Source organism: Miscanthus floridulus, chromosome 10 (genome assembly GCF_019320115.1).
Source record: "Miscanthus floridulus cultivar M001 chromosome 10, ASM1932011v1, whole genome shotgun sequence".
NCBI lineage: Eukaryota > Viridiplantae > Streptophyta > Magnoliopsida > Poales > Poaceae > Miscanthus > Miscanthus floridulus.
In genome coordinates, this window is record NC_089589.1 from 17176381 (window position 1) to 17202024 (window position 25644).

Sequence of the window (25644 nt, forward strand, 5' to 3'; positions counted from 1 at the left end):
TTTTCAAACTCATAAGTTTAAAATGCCTTTTTCACCATTTGTTGGAACCAACCATCATAAGCAAACAATAATTTTGGTGCTGCATTGATATTTAATGAGACTATTGAATCATTTTCTCTGCTCTTTGAAATCTTTCTTCCAGCAATGTCGGGAAAGCATCAGTACAATTTTCACCAATCAAGACATGGCCATGGCAGGAGCAATTGCTTATGTATTCAGTAATACAAGCCATCGTGTTTGTTTCTGGCACATCTATCTTAATGCCGCTAAACATCTCGGGCATGTAATTCAGAAGCACCCTGATACTACCTGATTTTAAGAGATTTGTGTATAAAGATAGATAGAAGAACCAATGCATAGCAAACTTATATGATTTGAGGAAAAAGTGGGCTATTGTGTACCGTGACTCATTCACAGCTGATATGACCTTGACTCAAAGGAGTGAAGGTATGAATAATGTATTCAAGAAAAAATTTCGTAGGAAACTCAGACTTTCAGAGCTCCTTGTGGAATGTGAGAAGGTTTCTACTAGCCTTCATGAAAATGAGTTAGACACAGATTTTAACTTGCGTCAAAAAACCCCGATTACTTACAGCCCAAATTTGCCTTCGTTGAAGACTACAACTGAATCATATACAAGGTGGATGTATTCTGAGTTTGAAGAAGAATTTAAACTACATTTCTCATTCTCTTGTAAATTGTTGCAAACAGATGGTTCAGTTTTGACATATATGATTACACATATGAAATCTATTCATGGAGCAACCGTCATCTTCAACGCCGCAGATATGGACATTACATGTTCCTGCAGGAAGTATGAGTCCATAGGTATGTACACACACTTTAAATTACAATATAGTTTGTTATAAATAAAGATGTAAAACTGAATCATTATCATGTAGGTACACTATGCAAGCATGCCTTCAATGTCTTCAGTGTAAATGATGTTTTCAATTTGCCGTCAAATTATATGTACTAAACAGATGGACAAAATATGCTAAAAGAGGATTTTATATTGAGAAACAAGTATGTACAAAGGAAAATATGAAAACACATGCTGCACGTATTTCACGGAAGGCGACATCCCTTGCACTGAAGTGTTCAGTGTCAAAAGAACTTCTTGTTCAGTTGGAGAAAGCCATTGATAATTTGGATTTGGAAGTGGATAATTCTCTAAGCAAGGTGCAACAAAAATCAGATGAGGTTCATTTAGTTTCGACTAACTGTGACAGACACATTGAAAGGATCAATATCATTTAGAGTTCCTCGGGTCGGGAAAAGCACAAAGAATAAACGGCTCCAAAGCGCAGTTGAAAAGAACACAAAAAAGAAGAAGAAAAGTGATAAGAAAAAAGGTATTCATCCTACTCATTCTTAGCTGATTTTGTTTCTGCCATGACTGCTTTTGTACTGATTTTTTCATACCATAGGAAAAGCTCCAGTTGATGTTGTAGAAAATAGAGATGGTGCTGATCCAGATCAATTGATCGTAAGGCATGAGTTATTTTTCCATTCCATTTTTCCTTAACTTACTTCATGGCAATTTTTATGTACAGTTTTATATTCTTTGACACAGGGACTTCATGCTGCTACGGTCGAGCAATCTTCAACCATATCTCCTCCTTTGATCCAAGAAGGGGTATGCTAATGGCACAATGCCAGACTTTCATATGTATGCAAATTCTTCTACAATGGGCGCTCCATATATCCAAGGACGATATACAAGTCTCTTACTTGGAGTTGATGAAGCTGCTACACTGCATTCAACTGCTAGGAAATTACATTTTGGTGGACTGCCAAATCATGAAAATAAGTAGCATATGTGTGTTGCTTTATAATGAATTATGGAATGTTACAACTGAATTGTTTATTTTTTGTATCTAGTAATGTTATATCTTAGAACTCTTTTTTTCAGTAATGTCAGCCTTGCATTTATTTCAGAAATCAGTCAGGCAATCTCATTGTTTTTTTTAGGCAAAACAGGGGGGGGGGGGGGGGGGGGGGGGGGGGGGGGGGGGGCGCCCCTACTGCAGGCAATCTCATTGTAGCTCCATGTACATTTGAGATTATCTGCACCATCTTAACTGATGACAAAGATCCTGTTGTTTTACATTTTAACACAGCCATCGCATTCCAGACTTCAAAACCATCCAAAAATGGCATATGTATTCAACACTGATCCTATCTCTATAAATCTCTCTTTTTTCCACCACATATATGGTTCATTTGATTCTATCTATTTGATTCAACACTACCAAACTTCTGAGCAAGTTCAGTAAGAGAAGCTGGGAAGACATCTTGAAACAGCTAGATACCTTGAAACAGTTGCTGCCTGTGACCTGTGTACAGAACTTCACTCCCTTGTGTTCTGTCCAGAGTATACGAGTTCAGTAAGAGAAGCCAGGAAGATATTGAGAATGCCAGAGGCCCTGTATGATATCCAATATCCTTCCACTGATGCAGCAGCAACATTCATTTAAAATAATGACAGCGCCATTTGCTCCTGCTATCAAATCGACAACTTTTCTTTTGGAAAAAATTCTGGTGCATAAATCTTAATGCTACTAGTACTGTCCATTATCTGCATCATCAATCTTTGGTTGTGGGCAGTCCAATTCTTGTTTGGATTTGGGTTATCTGATACTGATCTCTCACCTGAAGTCACGAGTTACTCTGGTAGAATTTTGCAGCATATGGCCATATGGGGATCAACATCTGTATAAAGGATTAAAATAGCAAAATAGCATACAACTAAATGGTTGAACCGCTGGAGTCTAGACTGAGACTGAACACTGCAATTCAGACCTGCAGGTTCGAAACAAGACTTTAGAAATCCATCAGCTAATATATCGAATCTAACCAGATGGAATCATGGATTGATAACTCTACCTCACAGTAGCAGACGAGAGGTGGCCGTGGGTCTGATACTCTGATTGAAACAGAGGGGGCGGCAAAGGAACTCGGCGGAGGAGACGACTGCCATGGACGACGAGTCGACGGCCATAAGCTGCGCCACACGAGGTCGGCGCGTGAAGGGGAAGGCACGGAGGGATGAAAGATGCGCAAGCATCGGCGCCGGCGGATGAGCCGAGCGTGTAGCGTGCCTCGCTCAGCATACGAGCCGCGTATGTAGCGGATAGACTCTATAGACGCGATCCAGGGGACTTTTTTTACCTATTCTTTAGGCACAACCTGAGGATCACATTGGCAGTTAGTTAGAACGACGGTCGCTATATATCCTCTTGACAGATCAATACGTTCTCTCGTAGTCTCATTCACCGTCAGTCAGTCAATTAATCAACATGGAGAGAATCATCGCCGCCGTCATTCTTCTCCTCTTCTCGTGCCAAGCAGCAGCAGCCGCTAGAGCAGGCGGCGTCCGGCGTCCGGCGTCCGCCGACGCTGGCGAGGCACTACGCCTCATCGTCGGCGCGCCGCCACCGCCATCACGTGACGGCGGCGGGTGACGCCTCCGACGGCGGCGTGTCCGTGCCGCCGACGGAGCAGTACGAGACGAGGCGGTACACGCAGCCGCTGGACCACTTCAACTCCCTGCCGGCGAGCTACGCGACGTTCCAGCAGCGGTACCTGATCAACGACACGTTCTGGGGCGGGCCGGCGGCGCCCATCTTCCTGCACGCCGGCAACGAGGCCGACATCGACCTGTTCACCAACAACACCGGGTTCATGTGGGAGGCGGCGCCGCGGTTCCGCGCCATCCTCGTCTTCGTGGAGCACCGCTACTACGGCGAGCAAGGTTTTTATTATCGGAAATAAAAATTTATCGGAGGTCATGGATAAATAGGATAAGCAAGATATATCGGAAATATCGGACCAAATTTTAAAAAAAAATCAAATTGTTTTGAAAAAAATCCATGGAATTTGACTTGAAACTATTCCTAAGTTATTAAACATCACTTGTTCATAGATAAAAACAAGAATAAAACATTATAGTGTGGGATTGTCGCACGGCTGAATTTGGGTTGTCTGTGTGGAAGCAGGAAAGAAGAGAAAAATTTAGCCGATGTCAAATTTTATCGGACCCTGTGGATAGAAAGGACCGATAAAAAAAACCTTGACGGCGAGTCGCTGCCGTTCGGGGGCACCAGGGAGGCCGCATTCCGGGACGCCGCCACCAAGGGCTACCTCACCGTCACGCAGGCGCTCGCCGACTACGCCTCGTTCGTGCTCAGCCTCAAGGCCAACCTCAGCGCGCCGGCGGCCCCCGTCCTCGTCTACGGCGGATCCTACGGCTGCATGCTCGCTGCGTGGATGCGCCTCAAGTACCCGCACAACGTCATGGGCGCTGTCGCGTCGTCCGCGCCCATCCTCAGCTTCTATGGCATCGTGCCATCGTCGATCCCTACGCGTTCTACGACCGCATCACCGACGACTTCAAGGTACGCACTTCAGGATTTGTTCGTATTTTATACAGGAAAAATATGAACTTTGCATGCATGGATGATTCATTTTCTTGTTTTAATAATTGTGTGTGATTAGAGCGAGAGCAAGAACTGCTACGACGTGCTTCGGAAGTCGTGGGACGTTCTCTACGATGCGCTCGCAACCAAGGAAGGCCAGGCATAGCTGAGACGTACATTCAACATGTGCAAGTGAACGCTCAAAGCTAAGCAAGATTTCTGCACGAATTTCATACAAAACAACACTGGATTCCGATCAGAATTCAGAAGTGATGGCATTCTACGATTGATCTGTCTGCTGATCACACACATATACACACATCCATGCGTGCAGTGGAAGCAGCGTGTGGGACATCCCGTCTCTGCTGGACAACGCGGTGGCCGAAGCGGCCATGACGGACTACCCGACGCCGTCGGGGTTCCTGACGCCGCTGCCGGCGTACCCAGTCCGCTCGATGTGCCGCGCCATCGACGACCGCCAGACGCCGGCGGCGTCGTCGAGCTCCGGCAACGAAGATGGCAACAGCAGCACCACCCTGCTTCTGCTGTCCCAGCAGGTCCGGGACGCCATGAACGTCTACTACAACCACACGGCGCGCGCGCGGCGTGCTTCGACGCGGAGGAGGTAGGACGACGACCCCTACGACGGGTGGAACTGGGAGGCGTGCACGGAGATGATGGTGATGGCGTACGGCGTCCGCGACGGCAGCGTGCTGCCGCCGTCGCCCTTCAACTTCACCGACGTCGTCGACGACTGCCGCAAAGACACCGGCCTGCCGCCCCGCCCGTTCTGGATCGAGACCGAGTTCGGCGGATACGTAAGTGGCGGCGCAGCGGATTCACAGTTTCCTACTGGGCTGGGCCGTCTGTTGGGCTGGGCACAATTTCTGGTCGCTGGAAATGGCCCAATCCATGATGATTGGGCTGGTTTCGGGCTTGTTGGGATTTATTTTCTTTTTGTCAAATTTTTATATACAAAATGGTTTTCTTTGTTTCAGGATATTGCGAATGTCCTAAAGAAATCTGCTAGCAACATCCTCTTCTTCAACGGGCTGCCGGATCCGTGGAGCACTGGAGGGTAATGGGCCAAATTCTTTCCAACTTAAAAATGAATTCAGAGAAAATTTGGAGAGGAAAATATATATGGCTCGGTCAAGCTTAGTAAACTGTCATAAAAAACCAGACGTGTTTACATTTTTCTTTTCCTTTTGGCTATTCACAGCGTACTGAAGAGCATCTCTGACAGCGTCATTGGAGCCCAAAGGTCAGTGAACAATTTAATTAGCATCATACCATATATATAAAATCATTAAAAATTTTATTGTCAACTTTTTGTCTAACTTGTAATGTATTCCACCATGCATGTATATATTTTGTCTGTCTAAGATAAACTTCTGTTTTGTCTGTCGAAGATAAACTTGTTTTAAAACATATGGTGTACATGATGTGCACGCAGGGGCACACCACGTGGATTTGAGATTCTCGAGCAAGGATGACCCAGAGTAGCTGAAGCAGATGCGGGTGAAGGAGACGAGGATCATAGCGCGCTGGCTCAAGCAATACTACAGTGACGAGGGCATTGCAACCTGAAGCTTTTTATTTTTACTTTTTTTTCCTCAGCTCCTTGTGTTCTTTTGATTATTACTGTCACGTAGACTAGTAGATTAGGCAGGTTAGCTAGTCCCCATGCATAATCTCGTTTTAATTTGCTAGGTGGTTTTTATTAGACTGCTGTCATGTCGGATCAAGCAGAGCCATAAATAGATTTGCAGAGAAATAACACATCTCTCCAATGCAAAGTATCATTTTATCCCTATAAAAAAATGTATCATGTTGTTTGGGTGTCTAAGACAGACTTAGACTGTCTCCAATAAGAAGACCCAAGCCCAAAATAGGTAGTGAAAGACCCAAAATCAGCCTCCAACAGAGTACCTATACGGGAGACCTATTTTGGGTTGCCTGAGAAACACAACCCAAATATGGGTATCCTCTCTCCTGGAAACCCATTTGCAGAAATGATTCTCTTTTGGGTCTTGTTGTTGGAGAAGATGCCGAATATGTATCGAACCTTTTGCCTGCAGCGCTACCTAAAGTATGAATGGGTCTTGTATTTTAGGTGATGTTGTTGGAGATAGCCTTAGAGGCCATGTTTGGTAGATTGGTTCAGAAACAGCGTTGCTTAATCCATAGGCATCGAGGAGGAAGTAGATATAGGCCCTGTTTTCTATAGGCGCTCCTAAAATTTCTGTCACATCGAATGTTTATACACATACATGGAGTATTAAATATAGACTAATTACGAAACTAATTACACAACTTACAACTAATTTGCGAGACGAATCTTTTAAACCTAATTAGTCCATGATTTGACAGCGTGGTGTTACAGTAAACATGTGCTAATGACAGATTAATTATGCTTAAAAAATCGTCTCATAAATTAGTCTCCATTTATGTAATTAGTTTTGTAATTAATCTATATTTAATGCTCTTTATTAGTATCTAAACATTTAATGTGACATGAACTTTAAGAGCGACTAAAGAACCAACACCCCAGCCCATAGCCTCTTCTGTTTGCAAGCATGCAGACGCCACATCTGGAGGAAAGATGATTATCTCTTTTGCCCCCAAATGACGTGGGATCTCACACGCAAAGTCACAAAGTGGCGGCACGCGGCATATGTGAGCAGTTGATAAAAAGGCGGCTTATGACATATTTAGATCGTCTAGCACTACTGATTATTAGTTCACTAATTGTTAGGAACTAGAACCTACAGTGACTATATATATAGTGTAATCCTATATTGTTTAGATACATATATATAGCTAGACTAGTAGGCAGTAAAAATATACTCTTAATAAGACCCCTGGTGTTTGCAGGTAGGCGCATTTTCATACGCCGTTTGTTTGGTCGTGCAGGGTCGTCGGCGTTCTCTTTCTACAGAGAAGCAGCACTGCCTAACACATCCTCCTGTGGCATGAATAAAAATTAATGTCAAAGTGCATAAAAATAGAAAATATATAGTCAAAATCTATACAAACATAATTATCCGTTCAAAAATATTATTATTTGTTAAAACCAGTACTACCACTCTTTCATCAATCTCGCCTAGCACCAAAGTGTTAGCTATATTGTCACGAAAAAAATCATTCATATCTTGATCATCGTCTCCTAAATGGGTATCATTTCCACCACTTCGTCGAGACGTAGATGGCTCCGATAATGGCATGTTGTTTTCATTAAGATCACACCGTGTCAAAGTCTGCATCGGCCTTTGCACTTTCTCGAATAGAGTTATGCAAGGCCATGTATGCAAGTATTACCTTGCTTTTCTATTTGCATTGGATGTTAGATAAGTCCAACAAAATCCTCCACTTCATCTTTGAAACTCCAAACTGAGGTGGCAGCAGCGGAGTAGGATAGGAGCTGGAGCCAAGGTGCCTAAAGGCGGCGACGGCGGCCACCTTTTAGTCCACATTAGGCCCTCTCTGCCAACTAGTGAACTGATTATTAGTTAAGGTATAGACTCAATTAGTTCATACGTTTGGATGGCTTAGGACTAAACTTTATGTGACTTAATTTTAGTCTTTCTATCCAAACAAACCCTCGACAAAACCAAACCCACACATGGATCACAAGTCTAGACTCTAGAATAGCCACCACTAGGCAAGCATGGGTCACAAGTCCAGACTCGAGGATGGCCACCAGGCAAGAGGGGCATGAGGCTCCACTGCTAATCTAAATGGTCATTTAGCCTATTTAAATACTATATTTAAACACTACAGAATGATCTATCCTTTCTGTTTAATTAGCTGTTTATTCTATTTGTCTCATAGATGATTGTTCCTTTAGCATTTAAGAAAATACTACTCCCTCTGTTCCAAATTATAAGTTGTTTTGTTTTTTTAGTTACATAGCTTTTGCTACGGATTTAGATCTTACATTATGCTTAGGTATATAGTAAAAACCATGTATTTAGAAAAAAAAATAGAACGACTTACAATTTAGGATATGTTTGGTCCAGTTGTGAGCTACGAAAAAACTATTGTGATCAAGCTATGAACTATGGAAAGCTATTGTGAGCTATGTGTTGTGAAAAAGTTATAACCTGTTATTCGTTAGAAAAAAGTTATAACCTGTTTGGTTGAAACAACCGTGTAACCTATCTCCTTTCTTTTATCTACCTTGAAAATGTGTAAAATATATCTCTATTTCCACCTATTTGGAAAAAAGTAAGGCCAAAAGTAGAGTCCAAAGTGTTGAAGAAATTGTATTATACGAGAGTAACTGCTTCTAAAAAATAGCTTTAGATTATATCAATTTGATTTTTTTTAACAGCAGAAACACTTTGCAGAAGCCGAACTAAAAGCAAACTTAGAATGGAGGAAGTAGTAGCCTATCTGCACTGTACTTACACTGCACACCCTAGGGTGAGTCATGGAGGGCCTTTTTTTTTTTAATTTGCGCGGCTACTTTTCTACCTGACTGAACGGGATCGGAGCAGGCACAGCACGAGGACACACGGCAAGAGGGAGGGTGGCTGACGCGGCAGGACAATAAGCACCCCTGGATGTGTATGGATTGATCAATCATATCATCTCATCACCGGATGGATGCTGGATCTACCAGAACAACAGTTTGAATGCCCCTTTTCATGCGCCCAATTGCATTCTCGCATGCGTGATGCGTCCATCATGTCCAGTTGTCCATGCATCCTCTTTATCTCCGCAAATATATATACTCACTCCCTAAAAAAGTGCACATCTTATTTTTCAAGTATTTTATCAATTTTAAATTTCAATAGATTTGTATGAAATAATGTTGACATTCGTATTTGAGTAAAATACATGGGCAGCCCCCCGAACTTTTGTCTCGGAGTGTCATCCAGGCTCGCAAACTCTTGAAATGTAGTTTTAGGCCATCGAACTTGTCCAAATAGACCCGATCGACTCCGCATCACGACGCCACGTAACATAGCAGTTGGATCCACACATCATTCTTGATGAGGGAAGGAATTTAATGGCAAAGCAATCGTTCACACACCTCTTCTGCCGATGACGGCATGGCCTGGGTGAATGTTGAAGGCATAGGTTAGGAATGGCGAGTTGACGACTCCGATATGATGCCACACTAGTTTGGAAAAGCGTAGAGAATAGATCGAGATAGAGCTAGAAGAGGGGCAGAGCTGAGAGCATGGAGATGAAGCTAGAAGAGAGGGAGAGCATGTAGATGGAGTGCTCGAGATCAACATGTGGGTTAATTGGAGCTCTTTTAGGCCTAGATAACACGTTGTGACAAATTTAATGGCCTAAAAATGGAAAAGTTGATGTGGAAAAGCTGCTGTGAAATACTTCAAAGCCCGTTTAGTTGAACAGCTGTGGCTTTTTGAAAAGCTTCCATCACTTACTAGCGGGCCCCACGTGTCATACACAGACTGTATTTTCTTCTTCCTCCGGCCGGAGGTAGCAACGCCGGGATGGCCGTGCTCTCGTCCGCTGCGCTAGTAGTGGAGGACCAGCTCCCCCGTAAAGCTCGCCCACCGGCCACCGTGACAGGTTCCGCGCCTGCCGCCGGGCTCCGAAGCAGGGGCCCGCGCCGCCGCAGGGGTCTCATGTCCGCGGCCGCGATGCGCGAGGAGGTGAGGAGCAGGGGCCGCGGCCGCTTTTCGCAAGGAGGTGAGGAGCAGGGGCTCGACGGTCTAGGGCTCGCCGCTGGTGGCCGTGCTCACCGCTGGTGGCTCTCCTCAAGATCTGGAGCTGTTGGTGGTCAGTGACAGGGGCAAGGCCACCGTTGGGGCTGGAGCATGGCCGCCAGGGCCGAGCCACCGGGGCGAGCCACCAGGACCGCGCCTTTGGGGCCAAGCCGTCGGGGCCGCGCCACCGCGTCCCCATGGCCACGCCGACGGGGCCGAGCCCCCATGGCCGCGCTGCAGGGGGCGAGCCGCCATGGCCGCGCCACCGGGGCCGAGCCGTCGTGGCCGCAAACGGCCGGAGAGGGAGAGGGAAGCGCCGGTGAATCTCACGGACGACGCGGACTGGAAAAGGTCGGAGACGGGAAAGAAGGAAAAATGAATCGGTATCTTTCATAACAAGTGGGACGTGGGTAATTATTTATCCTAAAAGCAGCTGAAAACAGGAGTGAGCTGCTTTTAATTTTGTACTGAGCAAAAGCAGCTTTTGACCTAAAGCAGCTGTGACTTTTGGATTCTTTAGTTGAGCTTTTTGGTTTTTTTGAGACAAAAGCTACGACCAAAAGCCCAACCAAACAGAACCTCAATGAGACAAGTTTAAGGACCACTCGTATATTTTTACTCTTAGGATTTTTTTACATATTTTATCAAACTAAAGATTATTTCACTATTTGGAAAACAATATGTGTGCAGTTTTTTTTATGGAGGAAGGTACATATTATATATATAATACACGGACGATGCATGATGCATGTGAATGGGCGTGTTTGTGTGTGTCTGTGTAATGTGGAGGACGGAGTTGGGGACAGAGTCGTGAGAAACGACGAGGCCGACGTCACTTGTCACCGCGTTGCCACCCACCGTACCAACCTTTGGGCATGCATGGCTAACCAGCCACAGGAGGCGGTTGTGTTGTGTTCACTTTTTGGTGCGTGGCTCAGTCACCTGATTGCATTGGAGGCGCCAGAACCAAATCATTCATGCATGCATGAGCATGTGCCACACCAGGACCAGGAGCAGGGGCAATAGTCGAGCCGGCCACCAACAGTCGCGTCCGCCAGACGCCAGACTCTCTCGCTCCTTTTCTTTGTCACACGCTCCGGGGCCAGTGTACGTCACACATGCGCGCTACTGCTGTACTGCGCTCAAGCTGAGGCAGCACACAGCGGAGATATATACGGCGTGTGCTGGTGCTGCTGCATCACCAGCACAGGACGATGCAGGAGGAGGGAGAGCCAGGTGTGGGCACGTTAATTCTCCGGCGGACCACGAGCAACGGCGCCTAACAATGGCATTGGCATGCAACTGCAGCTGCAGCGGCCACCAGCCACGTACGCCATCGCCCAGGCGTACGTACGTTGCGGTCCCGTCGCGTTCCGTGGTCCGGAGGCCGGCGGACCAGGAGCCGAGTGGGCGAGCCGGCCAGGAGGCCGGGAAGGGAAGGGACCGACCTATATATATACGTACACGTACAAATGCATGGACCAGCCATGCATGTAGATGCAGGTGCAGTGCAGCTCCTGTACCCGTACGGCTGTACGTGTCCGGATGCTAGCTGATAATGGCGCGCAGAGCGTGCGTGCGTGTCACAGGCAAAGGCACCTGCCGCACGCTACCCCCCTCCCCTGACGCCAGCCTTGCTCATCACATCTTGAGTACTACTAGCTGGCTAGGACGACCTAGGAGTAGCTCTTGCACGCTGACTGTACTCCTCCCTGTCCGGAAGAGCGTGTGCGCGATCGATCATTGCATGTTTCCCCCTGCTCTTTACTTGAGCACTCGATCGTCCATAGATCCATGCCTCGTCCATTGATGGTGGTAAATGGTAGAGACCTCCGTCCTCTTACTTGAGCTCTCCTCGCTCCTCTGCTCATGCATGCCCGCCTCTGCACCAAGTGTTCTCTGCAATGCAATGCAATGCACTGGACCACATCCACATCATGAGCATGGTTAGAGCTGCTTGGTTTCCAACAAGCCTGGCCGAGCAAGCCTTGCCTGCTGGCTCGCCCACCCTAGCAAGGCAAAACCTTACCCACACAAACTACGAGGTATCACAACTAAAATATGTAGCTTCTTTTAGTGATGTGGGGTTCTCCTAGTGTTTAGCATTCAACATTTAGTATTAGCTTTTCCCTACTAAATGCCTCCTAGGAAGGATTCCCATGTACTAGGACTGATATAATGTTTTTATTACTCCCTCTGTCCCTGAATAAATAGATTCCTAGAGTTGTCTGAAGTCAAACTTTTTTAAACTTTGACCGAATTTCTTGAAAAAAAAACACGTTAAGACTTATGGAGTACTACTTAAAACACTAGGAGAACTCCACCATTTTGGTAGTGTATAAATTGACTCAAGAACCAAACATAAGGGGCTGCTTAGTTTGTTTGACTGACACTGTTATACCTTGCCGAGCGAGGATGGCTAGCTTCAACACATGTTTGGTTTCCTTGCCTGAGTGTATCGGGGACTGCGCCTAGCAAGATTCACCTCTCCTGTGGGAAATCAAATTCGCTCGCCTGTCTGCCAGGCAAGGGGCAAGACGTTCCTCGAACCAAGGCCTCCAAACTCCTGAAAGTGCACTATGCAAAAAGAAGATTCCCCATCACATCAAACTTACGGTACATGCATGGAGTACTAAATGTAGACGAAATCAAAAACTAATTGCACAGTTTGCTTTAATTTTGCGAGACGAATCTTTTGAGCCTAATTAGTCAATGTTTGGACAATAATTCATAAATACAAACGAAATGCTATAGTAGAGAATCTTCACTATGCAAAGTTTGGCTGCGCAAACTTTGCCCAACTAAACACCGCCCAAGCAGACCCCACAAAGGGCACATTTAATTGTTTGCCACATCTCGCCTCAGCTGGTTACACGGAACACAAGAACCTTGCCTAGGCCAGCGAGCCGATTTCATTCTCTCACAAGCAAGCCAAAATTCGCTTGCACGGACTCCAAGGTGATCAGGGCAAAGAACCAAACGCCCAGGCTTTCGGTACCCTTGCTTGGCAAGGTTAAACAGTTCCCAGCGATATAACCAGACGCGCCCTAAGTTCACATCTGACTTCTCACCTAGTAAGGTAACACAAGGGCTAGCAAAGAATACAAGCACTAGCTGGAGATTCAAGCTAGACAAAATGGTCCAACAAATCCACATGAATATGGGCAACAAGGCACCAAGAATAAAATCCAACCAGTGTTTATACTCCCACACCCATACTCACACCCAACCAAGCAACCAACCCTTTAGCTTGCTGAAATGAAAAGCCCTGTGGGAGCAGGAGCAGAGCACCGCTTTTCTTCTCAGCACTAAAGATGGCAACGGGGACCCGATCCCCGATTCCCCGCGGGGAATTCCCCTATTAGGGGACGGGGATGGAGTCAAATATGCCCCCACGGGGATCTAAACGGGGAGAAAACGTCCCCCGTCGGGTTTGGCGGGGACGGGTCTGGGGGAGCATTCCCCGTCCCCGATACCCGCATCCCCGCCCCATTTATATACAGGCTTTGCTCTCTTTCCTGATGGCCCAACCAGCCCACGAAGGCCCAATGTCTTCTGAGTATATATAACAGCAATAACCCTAGTTCTACACCTTTGTGATGATTAATATCCTACTTCTTGCTATTTAGCTATTTTTGGATTGTGATTCGTGATGTACTCTAATATTGTGTCGATGAACTCATGTGAATGATGATGAATTAACCTGAATGGTGATGAACAAATGCGGGGACGGGGATCCCCGACGGAGATTTTTCCCCTCGCGGGGGCGGGGATGGGGGAGAAATCATCCCCGCGAGCTTTGGCGGGGACGGGGACGGGGATTTTTTCTCCCCGCGGGGACGGGGATGGGGAGGCAACCTCCGACGGGGAATTCCCCGTTGCCATCTTTACTCAGCACAGCAGCCAGCCATGAGCCCATACATGGCGATGGAGGATGACACCACTGCCCACCATCCATGATCCATCCCATGAGCCACCACAGTCCACAGTGTCATGCACACACATGTACAGATTCGGGCACTGTGCACACGCTCACGCCTCGCCACAACCGCCTGCGTCCGCTCTGTCCCCGCCTCCTCTGGCTCTGCGTCTGCCTTCAGGCCATGTTTAGTTGCCCCAAATTTCAGAATTTGGCACTATGTAAAAAGAAGATTCTCCGTCACATCAAACTTGCGGTACATGCATGGAGTACTATATGTTGACGAAATCAAAAACTAATTGCACAGTTTGGTTGTACTTTACGAGACGAACGTTTTGAGCCTAATTAGTCAACGATTAAACAATTATTACCAAATAAAAACAAAACACTACTGTAGCTACAGTAGTGCAGCAATTTCGGCGGCGCCGGTTCGGTGGCCAACTAAACATGGCCCTAGGCCATGTTTAGTTAGGCCCCAAATCGGCGCCGCCAAAATTTCGTGGCACTGTAGATTACTGTAGCGTTTGTTTGTATTTGTTAATAATTGTCCAATTGTTGACTAATTAGGCTTAAAATGTTCGTCTCGCAAAGTACAACCAAACTGTGTAATTAGTTTTTGATTTCGTCAACATTTAGTACTCCATGCATGTACCGCAAATTTGATGTGACAGGGAATCTTCTTTTTGCATAGTGCCAAAGTTTGGATTTGGTGGGAACTAAGGCCTTGTTTAGATTGAGAAAAATTTCAACCCGATGAATAGTAGCACTTTCGTCTTATTTGGTAAATATTGTCCAATCGTGGACCAACTAAGTTCAAAAGATTCATCTCGTGATTTCCAACTAAACTGTGCAATTAGTTTTTTTTTTTACCTACATTTAATGCTCCATGCAAGTGGCTAAAAATTGATGTGATGGAGAGAGAGTGAAAAAACTTGGAATTTTGGGGTAATCTAAACAAGGCCTAAACATGGCCCTAGATGCACCACCACTACCACCGAGGCCTTCGCCTTGGCCCCCTCTCCAATGCAGTGCTCGCTGACACACGAAGCGAAAAGAATGAGACGGGGCCGGCACCGCACCACGGCCTGCATGCAGGTGCAGGTGCAGGCACTGCCACGGCGAGAAAAAAGGCGCCTGCCAAGTGCGAAACATACCAGTCCCTGAGTCACTCCTCTACCCATCCGTCCATGACCACCATCGCCCTTCTCTTCTCCGTCACGTCAGCGAGGCCATCGGCTCTTCGGTCTTCAGTGTGCGAGAAAAAGCGCGCGCAGGCGGCAGGCCCAAATCGTCTGCTTTGCCCTGCACTGCACACAAAGATACGAGTACTAGGCTAGCCGCCTACGGCCTACCTCCGGAGATCACAGAACAAGTCACTGTGTACACACGCACTTTGCAGTCTCCAACGCAACAACGTGGTTGTACCAAAAGGAAAAAGTTTTATGCAGCCTCGCGTCGCCTTCAGCAGCACAAGTGGAAGTGAGAAATGAAATGACATCAGTTGGAGGAATGGTCCCTGCCACCACGTAGGCTACGCACCAAAGAACGAAAAAATCTTGCAAGATGTGCGTGCTCCTGGATGCTGCTTGCCTCCTTACAAAAGGCAAGCAGCAACGGATCGCAGGCAATTATGCAATGCAAGGGGGAAAATGTGAAATCGGCGGCTTGGCTTCTTCACTCACGCGCTTTTCGCTTATAAACCGTACTTTTTTAGTCAACGAATATTATTTTTTTCTCACAACAAATCAGTCAACAATACTTTCCGCCATGACTTATCAGCAAGATACTCCTACTGCAACAGCAAGAGAGAGAGAGAGCACCATCAGCGAGCGGGGTTCACTGTTGCGGTTCAGAGGTTTTCAGGGCATGTGATGTGAGTGAGCATTTGCCATGATAGCCACATGATGCCCGCCATTATTGGTGCCAATGCCATGCAGCAACCACAGAGGATCGGCGTATATAAACGCTTTTTTTCTCACGCTCGTGCAGCTTACACTGATGCATGCATCCATCCTAGCAGGCGCAGAGTTTTAAAAGTAAGTACGACATGTCATTTAGGCATGATGCTTTGTAATAGTATGATCAATGCTAAAAGGTTATGTGAGCATTTTTCAATGGCAGATCTTGTACTCCCCCATTCCAAGTTCCATCTTGTAAGTCGTTCTGACTTTTTCTAAGTGCATAGCTTTTGATATATAATATACACTATCTAGATGTATCTTAAGAAAACCAAAACGACTCAAAATTTTGGAATGGAGAGAGTATCTTCTAAGTGTAAATAGTTTAACTCAGCCTGGTCTAAAAAAGGAAAAAAAGAAAGCCATCAGAAGTCCAAATGGGTAAGGCTTGATTGCGCATTTCCAGGGCCGCATTTGGGAGAATGAACAGGGGGAGAGTAACATGGCGCTCAAGGTTTGGTTTTGTTCAGCCCAATGCATATGCATGCATGAACTCTGGCCAAGCAGGCATGGCCGTAAGAAAAAAGGGGAACCGAGACCACAACAATAAACAAAACCAGGGGCAATAGCATGTGTCCCCTTATCTTGAGTTATCTTGTATTCAATTCCACAAGATACCAAATCATTCATGTGCATGGAGAAACCAAACCTACATTATCAAAAGCTCTTGGTCTTGGGGAGGGGCAGGTGAGCTGCATGATTGAGTTAGCAAAAGGACCCTGCTGCGTGGTTCCCTACTGGTACTCGCATGGTCATCTTTTAAATATCACGCACTCTGGTCAAAATTCATAGCCCAGTGCATGCACTGTTCCGGTGCTGCAAAATGTGTTCCCGTGTAGTTTACAATCTAGTAGTGCATCCTGACACATGTTTAATAAATTCGCATTCAACCATATAGTATCTTCATTCTTGATCAACGTGACACGTGCAATGCCAATAATACTAATACAAGAGTATCGATTTGGTGTGTAAATTTCTGTACCTATATATTTTTCAGTTTTTTTCACAGTCTTCTTCCTGTTAGGTTTGACTGGTCATGAGAACCTTTATAATGGGACATATGTTTATGAAGTCTCCTTCTCATGATCCCATCCTCATGAGGCCACTAGAAAATGTAACACATGGGACTCTACAAGCCTATTCGACTTTAGCAAACAAGGGCTCATCATTTGCATCGATCGAGCTGCAATGGCCCTTGAAAGCTTTTGTATAAGAGATTCCACCAACCAAACTGAACTCAATTGTTTCATCATATACCGTTTCATACTCCAAGAGATGCTAAATATAGACTAATTATAGTTTAATCAGGATTACCTATGCCATTGCCATGCCATCGAGTATACTAGTCTTTTGCAGTGCATCTGTACATGTAGCAAGTGAATGGCAACTTCACTTGCTGCATATTCCAAAGTTCATGAACACGGAAAACAACAAAGTTAAGAATAGCATATGGGGATTTGCATCAAATGGAGGAAGGAACTGTGAGTTGTGTACATGCATCAATGGAGAAAGGACGAGCTTGGGACAAAAATCATACCATCTGACTTGAAAAGCTTTTGGAAATTGGACAAGGCAGATCTTGTCCAGGTCCAATCTTTATCCTATTTCCCATTCCAATGTTCGAGTATTGTGGCGCTTGGGAACTTGAAGCCCCAGGAACAGAAAGCAGGACAGATAAGGCTCCACGTGAGATAATAATCACCCCCAATTCTCTGGTCCTGGATCCAAAAAAAATAGGCTACGTCAGGAAAAAAAGAAGAAAAATATCTGTGATTTTCAAATATATGGAGCTAACCTAATAATCTAATTATAAATGTTAGAAAGAGCCAAGTAACAGAATGAACGGAGTGATCATCTTTGAAGATCTGTTCGGTCACAGTAGTCTCTTGACCGTACCTACTAACAGAACGAGGGACCCTAATGGCCCCTCTGGTTTCCCAAAGGTTGACAAACTGAATAATACTTCACAAATCACAAGAGCATATATTAGTCAGCATACAATGTATCCAACCATGTACTACTCTGCTCATAACCATGTGATGGAATACTTGTCTCCAAAGTACCAAGCAAAGCGACATCGCTGATTTTGTCCTTCATATTATACAACACTTGATACAGATCTGTCATTAAAAATGTAAGAAAACAGATCATAAACTGTTCTGCATCCCAATCCTCCAACAACAAGAGGTGCTCCCCAAATGCCCAATGCCATGTTGAGAAGAGCACCGGTCCTTACAAAAGGTTAGCTAATAACAGAGAGAAATAGAGTATTCTCTCTTTGCAATTGGTACCCCCTAGCGTCCTCAACAGAGGCAGGCAGGTTCTCCTACAAGGATGACAAAATAATATCTTACAGCCAATTCCATCAATTGTGTAAGAATCCAACCAGAACCAGCTTGTTACATGGAAGTCTTGCTGCCCTATTAGGTGGTCAGCCACCTATTCAATGAGACAGGCCTGACAAAACCCTTGAGTGTATTGAATCTGAGATCAGAAAATGGCAGGTACTATTACAGAATAGTGCGTGATAGTTAGAGCACACGGTCCATACGCCTCAAGTGTCACGTCCTGCGAGATCAGTACCCTTAACAAGTAATTGCCCACCAGCTATTCCATGCGGACCACAGGTATGAAACTGCTGCCAATCTATCGATGCATATTTTCACCTAATCTAGCCTAGGGTACCTCATGCATGCCTCCGCAGTCCACACTCTACAAGCTTCAGCTCCTAATACAACCAGGACTTTCTTTCACCGTCCTAGAGACAGATCGAACTGAAAAACCTACACTCCTGCAGATAAAAATGGGGAGCTAATGACAGTGGTCTCACGTAGGCTCCAACCACCAGAGCACATGGAAAACAATGGTAAGGCCTACTCCTCTCCACCTCCCTGGATGGCTGTGGTTAGGCCACAATGGCCAGGCACCAACTTTGAAGTACCACCACCTGATCGTCCCTCATCAGCTACGCTCAGACTACATATTCTAATCTCAGCACCTCTGAAGCCCGTCACTTTGATTCCTCCTGTCTAGCCCAGATTAAAAACTCCTGCCCTCCTTCAAGCTAGATCAAATGCATCAAGACCTCATGTTATGTACCAGGGAAATATTAATACTACATCTCATAGACGCTCCCAAAGTCCTGCTTGGGAGGCTATAAATGCCTGACCAAGACACCTGCATGGTTCTCTACGCGACACACCATCACTGCTACTCCTCCCCATCGGCAAGCTTTCGCTGCAGACAGGAACCTAACACACACTTCTTCGCTCCACTAACTCTTTCTTTCCTCCAGCAGAAGAATGGCCATGAATCATCTCTCCCAAGAGCACCCCCAGGCCTGGCCCTGGGGTGTGGCCATGTACACAAACCTACACTACCACCACCACTTTGAGAAGGAGCACCTGTTCGAGAAGCCCCTGACGCCGAGCGATGTGGGCAAGCTCAACAGGCTAGTTATCCCCAAGCAACACGCCGAGAGGTACTTCCCTCTAAGTGGCGACTCCGGTGAGAAAGGCCTTATCCTGTCCTTCGAGGACGAGGCTGGCAAGCCATGGCGGTTCCGGTACTCGTACTGGACGAGCAGCCAGAGCTACGTGCTCACCAAGGGCTGGAGCCGGTACATCAAGGAGAAGCAACTTGACGCCGGCGACGTGGTGCACTTCGAGAGGATGCGTGGTTTTGGCTTGGGCGACCGCCTATTCATCAGCTACAGGCGTCGCGGTGAGAGTGGAACGGTGGCTGCGGCACCGCCACCACCTGCCGTGCGCGTAGTGGCGCCTGCACAGAGCACTGGCGGAGAGCAGCAGCCTTGGAGCCCAATGTGCTACAGCACATCAGGCTCATACCCAACCAGCCCGGCCAATTCCCATGCCTACCGTCACTCGGTGGACCATGATCATAGCAACATGCAACATGCAGGTAAAAGACTGATAACAAAAAGTAAAGAAAGATCTGCAACGTAGTCTTCTGATACCTCTTACACCATTTCTGCTGAACAATTGCAGGAGAATCTCAATCGGACAGAGACAACAGGAGTTGCAGTGGAGCTTCAGCACCGTCGTCGCGGCGGCTCCGGCTGTTCGGCGTGAACCTTGACTGCGGTCCGGGACCGGAGTTGGAGCCAGAGACACCAACGGCAATGTACGGCTACATGCACCAAAGCCCCTACACTTCCAATAACTGGTTAGCACTGAAAATCCATCAGAATTTGACGCGTCATATATAAATGTTCCTCTAGCTAACGAGTTTTGGAACTTTAATATGTCAGGGGTAGTCCATAACAACATGATGAGGAGATTTAAGACTATGCTTGGAGAATCCAAACAACCAAAGTAGTTGCTAGCAGCAGCCTAGTACTACTTGCACAAAGTGACAGGTTTGAATTGACCTGTGCAAGGAAAAGGAAGGAAGTGGAGAGATCCCTTGTTTCCCGGGCAATCTTCCTTCCATCCCCAGAATGCTGCCTTTTGCTGTTCCGTTTTTATTTTTTTTCCATGGCTTCCAGAAACCCTACTTACTGTACGGGATCTGGCAGCAGGCATGCGTGGGAGGTTTCAGGAAACATCAAGTTGTGAAGGAGATCGAAGGAGACAGACAGAGATGTGTATGTATGTGTCATCTGTACCTATGTCTATGTGGGTCCCATAGAGAACAAACTGTGAAGTTGATGTGCCTGCCTCCTGAAGAAACAATGCAATATCCCCATGGGGATTTTGTTCCCTCCCCCGTCTCCTTACTTCTTCTGTTCTATCCTGCAATCAATTAGTGGTGCAATGCTTTCACATAAAGGGATAAGTACGCAATAGTGCAAAAGTAATGTATTTCACCTTTTCTCCTAAAAAAAGTGGCAATCTGTTTTGAAAGATTATAGGCGAAAATCAGTCACCTCTATAACAATATTTTGAGTGCTAATCCTTTTATGCTGTCAATAGCGACGGTCTCCCTTACATGCCCAAGATTTTGTAAGCAATGACCTTCCACACCATCGCCGTCAGATAGGACGTTTGTGTGAGATAAATGACAAATTTTCTGTTTCAGAGTTTTGCCCAAATATGTATTGTTTCATCACCCAATTGCAATTATTCCAAGGTAGTGGAGATTTTTCATTGTTGGTGTCATCAGACTCAGAGTTATTTAACCATGCATTTAAGTGTGCTTCCTCTTGAACGTAACAGGTTATCTATGGGTAGTTTGCCCACTTAGTAGAAAAATAAATAGGCCAACAACAAAGTAACAGTCAATGGTTATTTGGCTGATGGATGGAACTATCACGAAAAATGGAATGAAAGTGTTGTGTTTAGAAATTTTCGGGTGGCTAAGGGAACCATGAGAGGAGCATAATCAAAGGAAGAAAAGAAAATCACCTTAAAATAATGGCATATAAGGATACAGACACAGTGGTAATTTACAAAGAAAAATCACAAACCTTCAACTTTAAAGAAATGATGAGGGCATAAGCGATGCCGACACCTGGGGATTTTCATGTCCTAATCTTTTAAAGCTAGTCTCCACCTTTTTGTTCCCTGGGTAAGGAAAGGTGCAACAAAAGTTTAAGTGTGCAAGTGGGATCAATTGCCCTAGTAGGATACTAAGAAAAGGCTGGCTAAGTTGATGGTCTAAGGGGCAAGGTTCGACACAAAAGGCCACAAAACTCCAATAAGCATGAAGATTCCTTACAGCATGTATCAAAAGAAAAACAGAGGACTGTCTCCTACTTTTGTTGCTTATGTAAAGAAGGGGCAAAAAATAGCTCGTACGGGGCTAACAACAGTTTATTACTTAGACAACCAGTCAATAAAATGAAGTAGACACCTAGAGGAGTATCAACTAACTAAACATTGGCTCTTAACCGAGGCCCGAGGGTAAGCCAACAGGATTACTGTAGCATCAATTTGTGAAACACGTCAAAGATAAAGACAAATACATGCACAAAGAGTCTATAATATACTTAACTAACAAGTATTTCATGTAACTCAGTAGCATGCACTTGTTAGTTCTTAGCCTAAAGACCACGGGATACTGTAAGTATCCGGAGAGCTAGGTATGTATTTGCTATATGTAGATACAGAACAGAGATAGAACCGTTAAACATGGTCCCAGAGCATTAGATTGATTAATGGAACGATGACTGCGCAGGTTTCAGATTCATCTGAATGGGTTTTGTGGCAACTGCGGTAATGATGATTAAACAAGTAGGATAACTACCGTATCAATAACAAGATTTCCTGTCTGCTTACTAAGAAGTCTAGAGCACAAGCCATGTGCCGGGGTTCTTAGTGGCAAAAGATGAGCCTTATCTGAGGGTTACATGATTAAGACTTTTGAACACCAAATTTTTTATCTTAACATCAGCGCAAATGGGTCATGTGACTGCCATAATGATAAAGTAGACCCACCCTACTTAACACATACCGAGGAGAAGAAAAATATCAAAGGGTCCCGACTACAAAGTACAGTTTAATCACGTCATCCATGTAAAATATGCATAGAAATCTTCAACCTTTACCTTTTGATGCTCAACCTAGCAGTTTCATTGCAGACTCGCTGCATGGATGCAAAACTTGGGGCTACCAAAGAAAGAATACATATGACAACGCCATGATGGTGGGGCACTAGAAGTAACCATCACAAGATTGAAAGCCACCAAGATGAGGATGCAGCAGATATAAGAGATGGTCCCCCTGGGAAAATGCATAGCAGAGGCCCGACCCACAAACTGGCACAGGGGGCCAACTCAGACGGGACCAACAAAATGCCCATGATACATCCATCAGGCAATCAACCACTTGATTTCCTTGCTTTCCAAGAAGCCACTGCCTCCTCAAGGTTATGAACAAGCAAGCCAGATAACTGGCCTTTTAAATGCAATGTTTGTCAATTTTAAAATCCTTGCTAGTGGTTCTTGAGCCAGCTTTTCTGCATAAACCCAGTACTTTCCTTGAGAACCAGGTGTCGCACGGACAGATAGTAAACCAATGGACTCTGTAAGGACATGGCATATGATCCAACGCACTATGGTGCAGAAATCACCCATAGCTATTAATAAGTTGTTAAATGACAACAAATGAAAAAATAAATAAACAGAGTGGATTGTGTTTCCTCATATCATCCGAATCTTTCTGTACTACAATGTGTGGGAACAGATGTTTGAGTCAATGATAATGAATGCCTCAAGACCTTCAAAGGAGACTAATCAGTGATCACAACAGAAACAACATAATAGTAGGGAAATCACAGTAATGTTTATTTATGAGCAATGAAAGTACAGAAATATTTTTAAAGAGGAAAAGACATAGTATGAATAGCACAATTCATTTTCAAAAAATTAAAAAAAAAGCAAAAATGAAAAAACATGTGCTTCCAAAATGGAAACAACTGCATGTCATTAGATAATTAAAAGTGGACCAAAAGTGTTTGTTATTTATCATTTCTAGAATATTCTTGCTCATTGCCATGCCGGTGCTAGGGCAGACAGTAAACAATTACTGCTGCAAAACTAAAGTTGCAATGAAATAAATGTCAAGATCTTAAGAGCCTCAGGGACACTTGGATACCAATTCCTCAAGCCAGAATGATTAATTAAATAATCAAGCAAAAAGCAATATGGATATAAATTATAAAACCTAGATGGGTATGTTCAACGCTAATACTTTTACAATAAAAATGAAGTTAACTGCAACACAGAATTTAAGTAACTACTAAAGATAACAAATTGTGAAGGGCATAAAAGGAAGAGCACCTGAGCAAAGGAGAACCTAACGAAATTTCCAGAGCTCGTCATGTACTGCAATACAGTAACAGTATCCAGCGAGTGCAGTGCTCATGCAAACGAAAGCAAAGCAGAAAAGAGATCCAACTTCCACATGAACTTCTACAATAGCAAAATTTGCATAGCTAAGAACATACATACAGCGTTACGATAATAACAGAACTGATGTACAAGATGGAGATCCGTTCAGAACTTCAGATGAGCAAGGCCTGGCCCCCACACCTGTGCTTCCAACTGCTACACACAGTTCAAGATGATAGTGCTGATATTACGCTAGATGGGGTCGGTAGCACGACATTGTTGACCTGGATGAGGAACCTGTCAATGTAAGCCCTGACATAGATCTTTGGAGCAGCAGTGTCACTACTCACGTGGCAATAATTTGGCACATGATGACAGGCAGTACCACGGGAAGGTGATTGCTCCTTCTCGTTCAGTCCTTCTCAATCAGCAGAAGTCCCCACATGACCACGATCCATCCTTAAAACGTAGAAAACCTATTGAGTTCTGACGACGACGACGATGACTAGGTGTCCAGTAACCTGAGCTGCCATCTTCATGAAGGAATGCGTGGATGGAGTCTCTGCAGGTCATGAGGTTCCTGTATTTATATCAGAACTTAGAAGACAAGCAGACTAAACCAAAAGTAAAATTTGAAATGTGGTGTTAAAGTGGCTATTCATTTAGGAAGTCGTCATCTACATCCGGCAAATCACATCTGCAGTTAATCTTGTGAACCAATTCAGAGCAGACAGCCAGCAGAAGGAGCTCATCGCAAGGCGTTCCCGTGGCGCGCATGGGGCAGCACGACACAGGTCCACCGTGAAGAACCCTCCGTCGAAATTCGAAAACGCTCATGTTTCCTCGAAATCACCGGGGGGGTCAGGGGATGCAGAAACCGCGGCAGCACAAACGGGACGCGAGAACACACTGGACGGCACCTGCAATCTAGAGCGCCTGGGGCGGGGGAATGGCTAGTACCTCTCCCGGTCCCGGCGGGGGCATCGCGTCGAACACGAGCAGGCCGCGGTGCGGCGGCGCGACGAGGATGCGAGGGGCGGCGATCCGCCGCGCGGCCGGCCAGTGGGTGTGTGGGAGAACGGCGAGTGGATGGAAATGGCGGGCCGGGCTAGCTTGGGCCTTGGGGTGCTAGCGTTAGGCGTTTGGAGTTTGGACCTGGAAGCCCAACAAAGGTATGGCCAGCCCAGGTTATCATCATGTGGAAAGGTTGGAAAATACCCATCTCTCTTGGGAAAATCAAAGGCCCGGTAGTTATATATAGGCCTTTTATTAGGCCTCACTTAGTTGTTGGATTTTGGGACACGAATTGCTACTTTGGCCCAAGCGATCTCAATCAATGTCCCACGAGCAGAATAGCTGACTTCCTCTCTCAAAAAAAAAAAAAAAAAAAAAAAGAACCGAAAAGCTGACTCCCCTCTCCAGGAGCCTGGATCTTGTGTGGTTGTTTTCTTGTAAAGGAAAACACATGCTGCTGCAGAGATTGTATACCATTATTACATAAGAAGGATTCATGGAGTGAGAAATATTCCCCTTTGTTCTAAATTATAAGTCACTCTGACTTTATCCTTTGTTATCCATTTAGACCTGCACTATATTTAGATGCATAACTTTTGTTACGTTTTCGGAAAAGTCAAAACGACTTATAATTTGAAACAAAGGAGTAATAAAACCATAAAAATATTCTATATCTAAATATGTGACTCCCACCATCTTATGCTTCTTGAGTGACTAAGCACACTTGTACCTGTACCCCTTATATTGGGTATGAAACATAGTAACATACTCGTCAGAAGTTAACATAGGAAAGGTCTTGGTCTAGAGTCTTCGTACGGCTGCTGAATATGTCGTATGTGCCATTGCAGAG

General features: G+C 45.3%; 2 protein-coding genes, 1 long non-coding RNA gene and 2 pseudogenes across 8 annotated transcripts; 4 read left to right on the forward strand and 1 right to left on the reverse strand.

Moving 5' to 3' along the window:
- The first annotated feature begins 422 nt into the window (after nt 1-422).
- LOC136488087 (protein FAR1-RELATED SEQUENCE 5-like) lies at nt 423-1648 on the forward strand (annotated as a pseudogene).
- A 1652-nt stretch (nt 1649-3300) lies between these two features.
- On the forward strand, nt 3301-4165 carry LOC136487758 (uncharacterized; the record flags this gene model as incomplete). The annotated part of the gene is made up of 2 exons (XM_066484860.1): nt 3301-3757; nt 3999-4165. Coding segments are annotated over 2 exons (480 nt in total), but the record flags the coding sequence as incomplete, so codon positions are not given.
- Nucleotides 4166-4272: 107 nt separating this feature from the next.
- LOC136488088 (uncharacterized) lies at nt 4273-6239 on the forward strand (annotated as a pseudogene).
- Nucleotides 6240-12561: 6322 nt separating this feature from the next.
- On the reverse strand, nt 12562-23917 carry LOC136487760 (uncharacterized). Of its 5 annotated transcripts, none has more exons than XR_010767348.1 (7): nt 23730-23917; nt 22497-23167; nt 21417-21513; nt 20379-20742; nt 19965-20155; nt 17526-17706; nt 17144-17384 (listed from the first exon to the last, which is right to left on the reverse strand). It is a non-coding gene; the product is annotated as an uncharacterized lncRNA (long non-coding RNA). The 5 variants fall into 5 exon arrangements; XR_010767349.1 differs by having other exon boundaries at nt 20379-20518; nt 20616-20742; nt 22497-23917; XR_010767350.1 differs by lacking the exon at nt 17144-17384 and adding an exon at nt 12562-12688 and having other exon boundaries at nt 22497-23917.
- LOC136487759 (B3 domain-containing protein Os11g0156000-like) lies at nt 18639-20397 on the forward strand. Of its 2 annotated transcripts, XM_066484863.1 has the most exons (3): nt 18639-19909; nt 19996-20173; nt 20259-20397. In XM_066484863.1, the coding sequence occupies exons 1-3, from the start codon at nt 19291-19293 to the stop codon at nt 20269-20271; spliced, it is 810 nt and encodes a 269-aa protein (XP_066340960.1). In that variant the 5' UTR covers nt 18639-19290; the 3' UTR covers nt 20272-20397. The 2 variants fall into 2 exon arrangements, with proteins under 2 accessions (XP_066340960.1, XP_066340958.1); XM_066484861.1 differs by having other exon boundaries at nt 19996-20382.
- Nucleotides 23918-25644: the final 1727 nt, after the last annotated feature.

Coding starts and splice junctions, on each gene's coding strand:
- LOC136487759 (XM_066484861.1), top strand. CDS start 19,291: ATGGCCATGAATCATCTCTCCCAAGAGCACCCCCAGGCCTGGCCCTGG. Junction 19,910..19,995: donor TAGCAACATGCAACATGCAG/GTAAAAGACTGA, acceptor GAACAATTGCAG/GAGAATCTCAATCGGACAGA.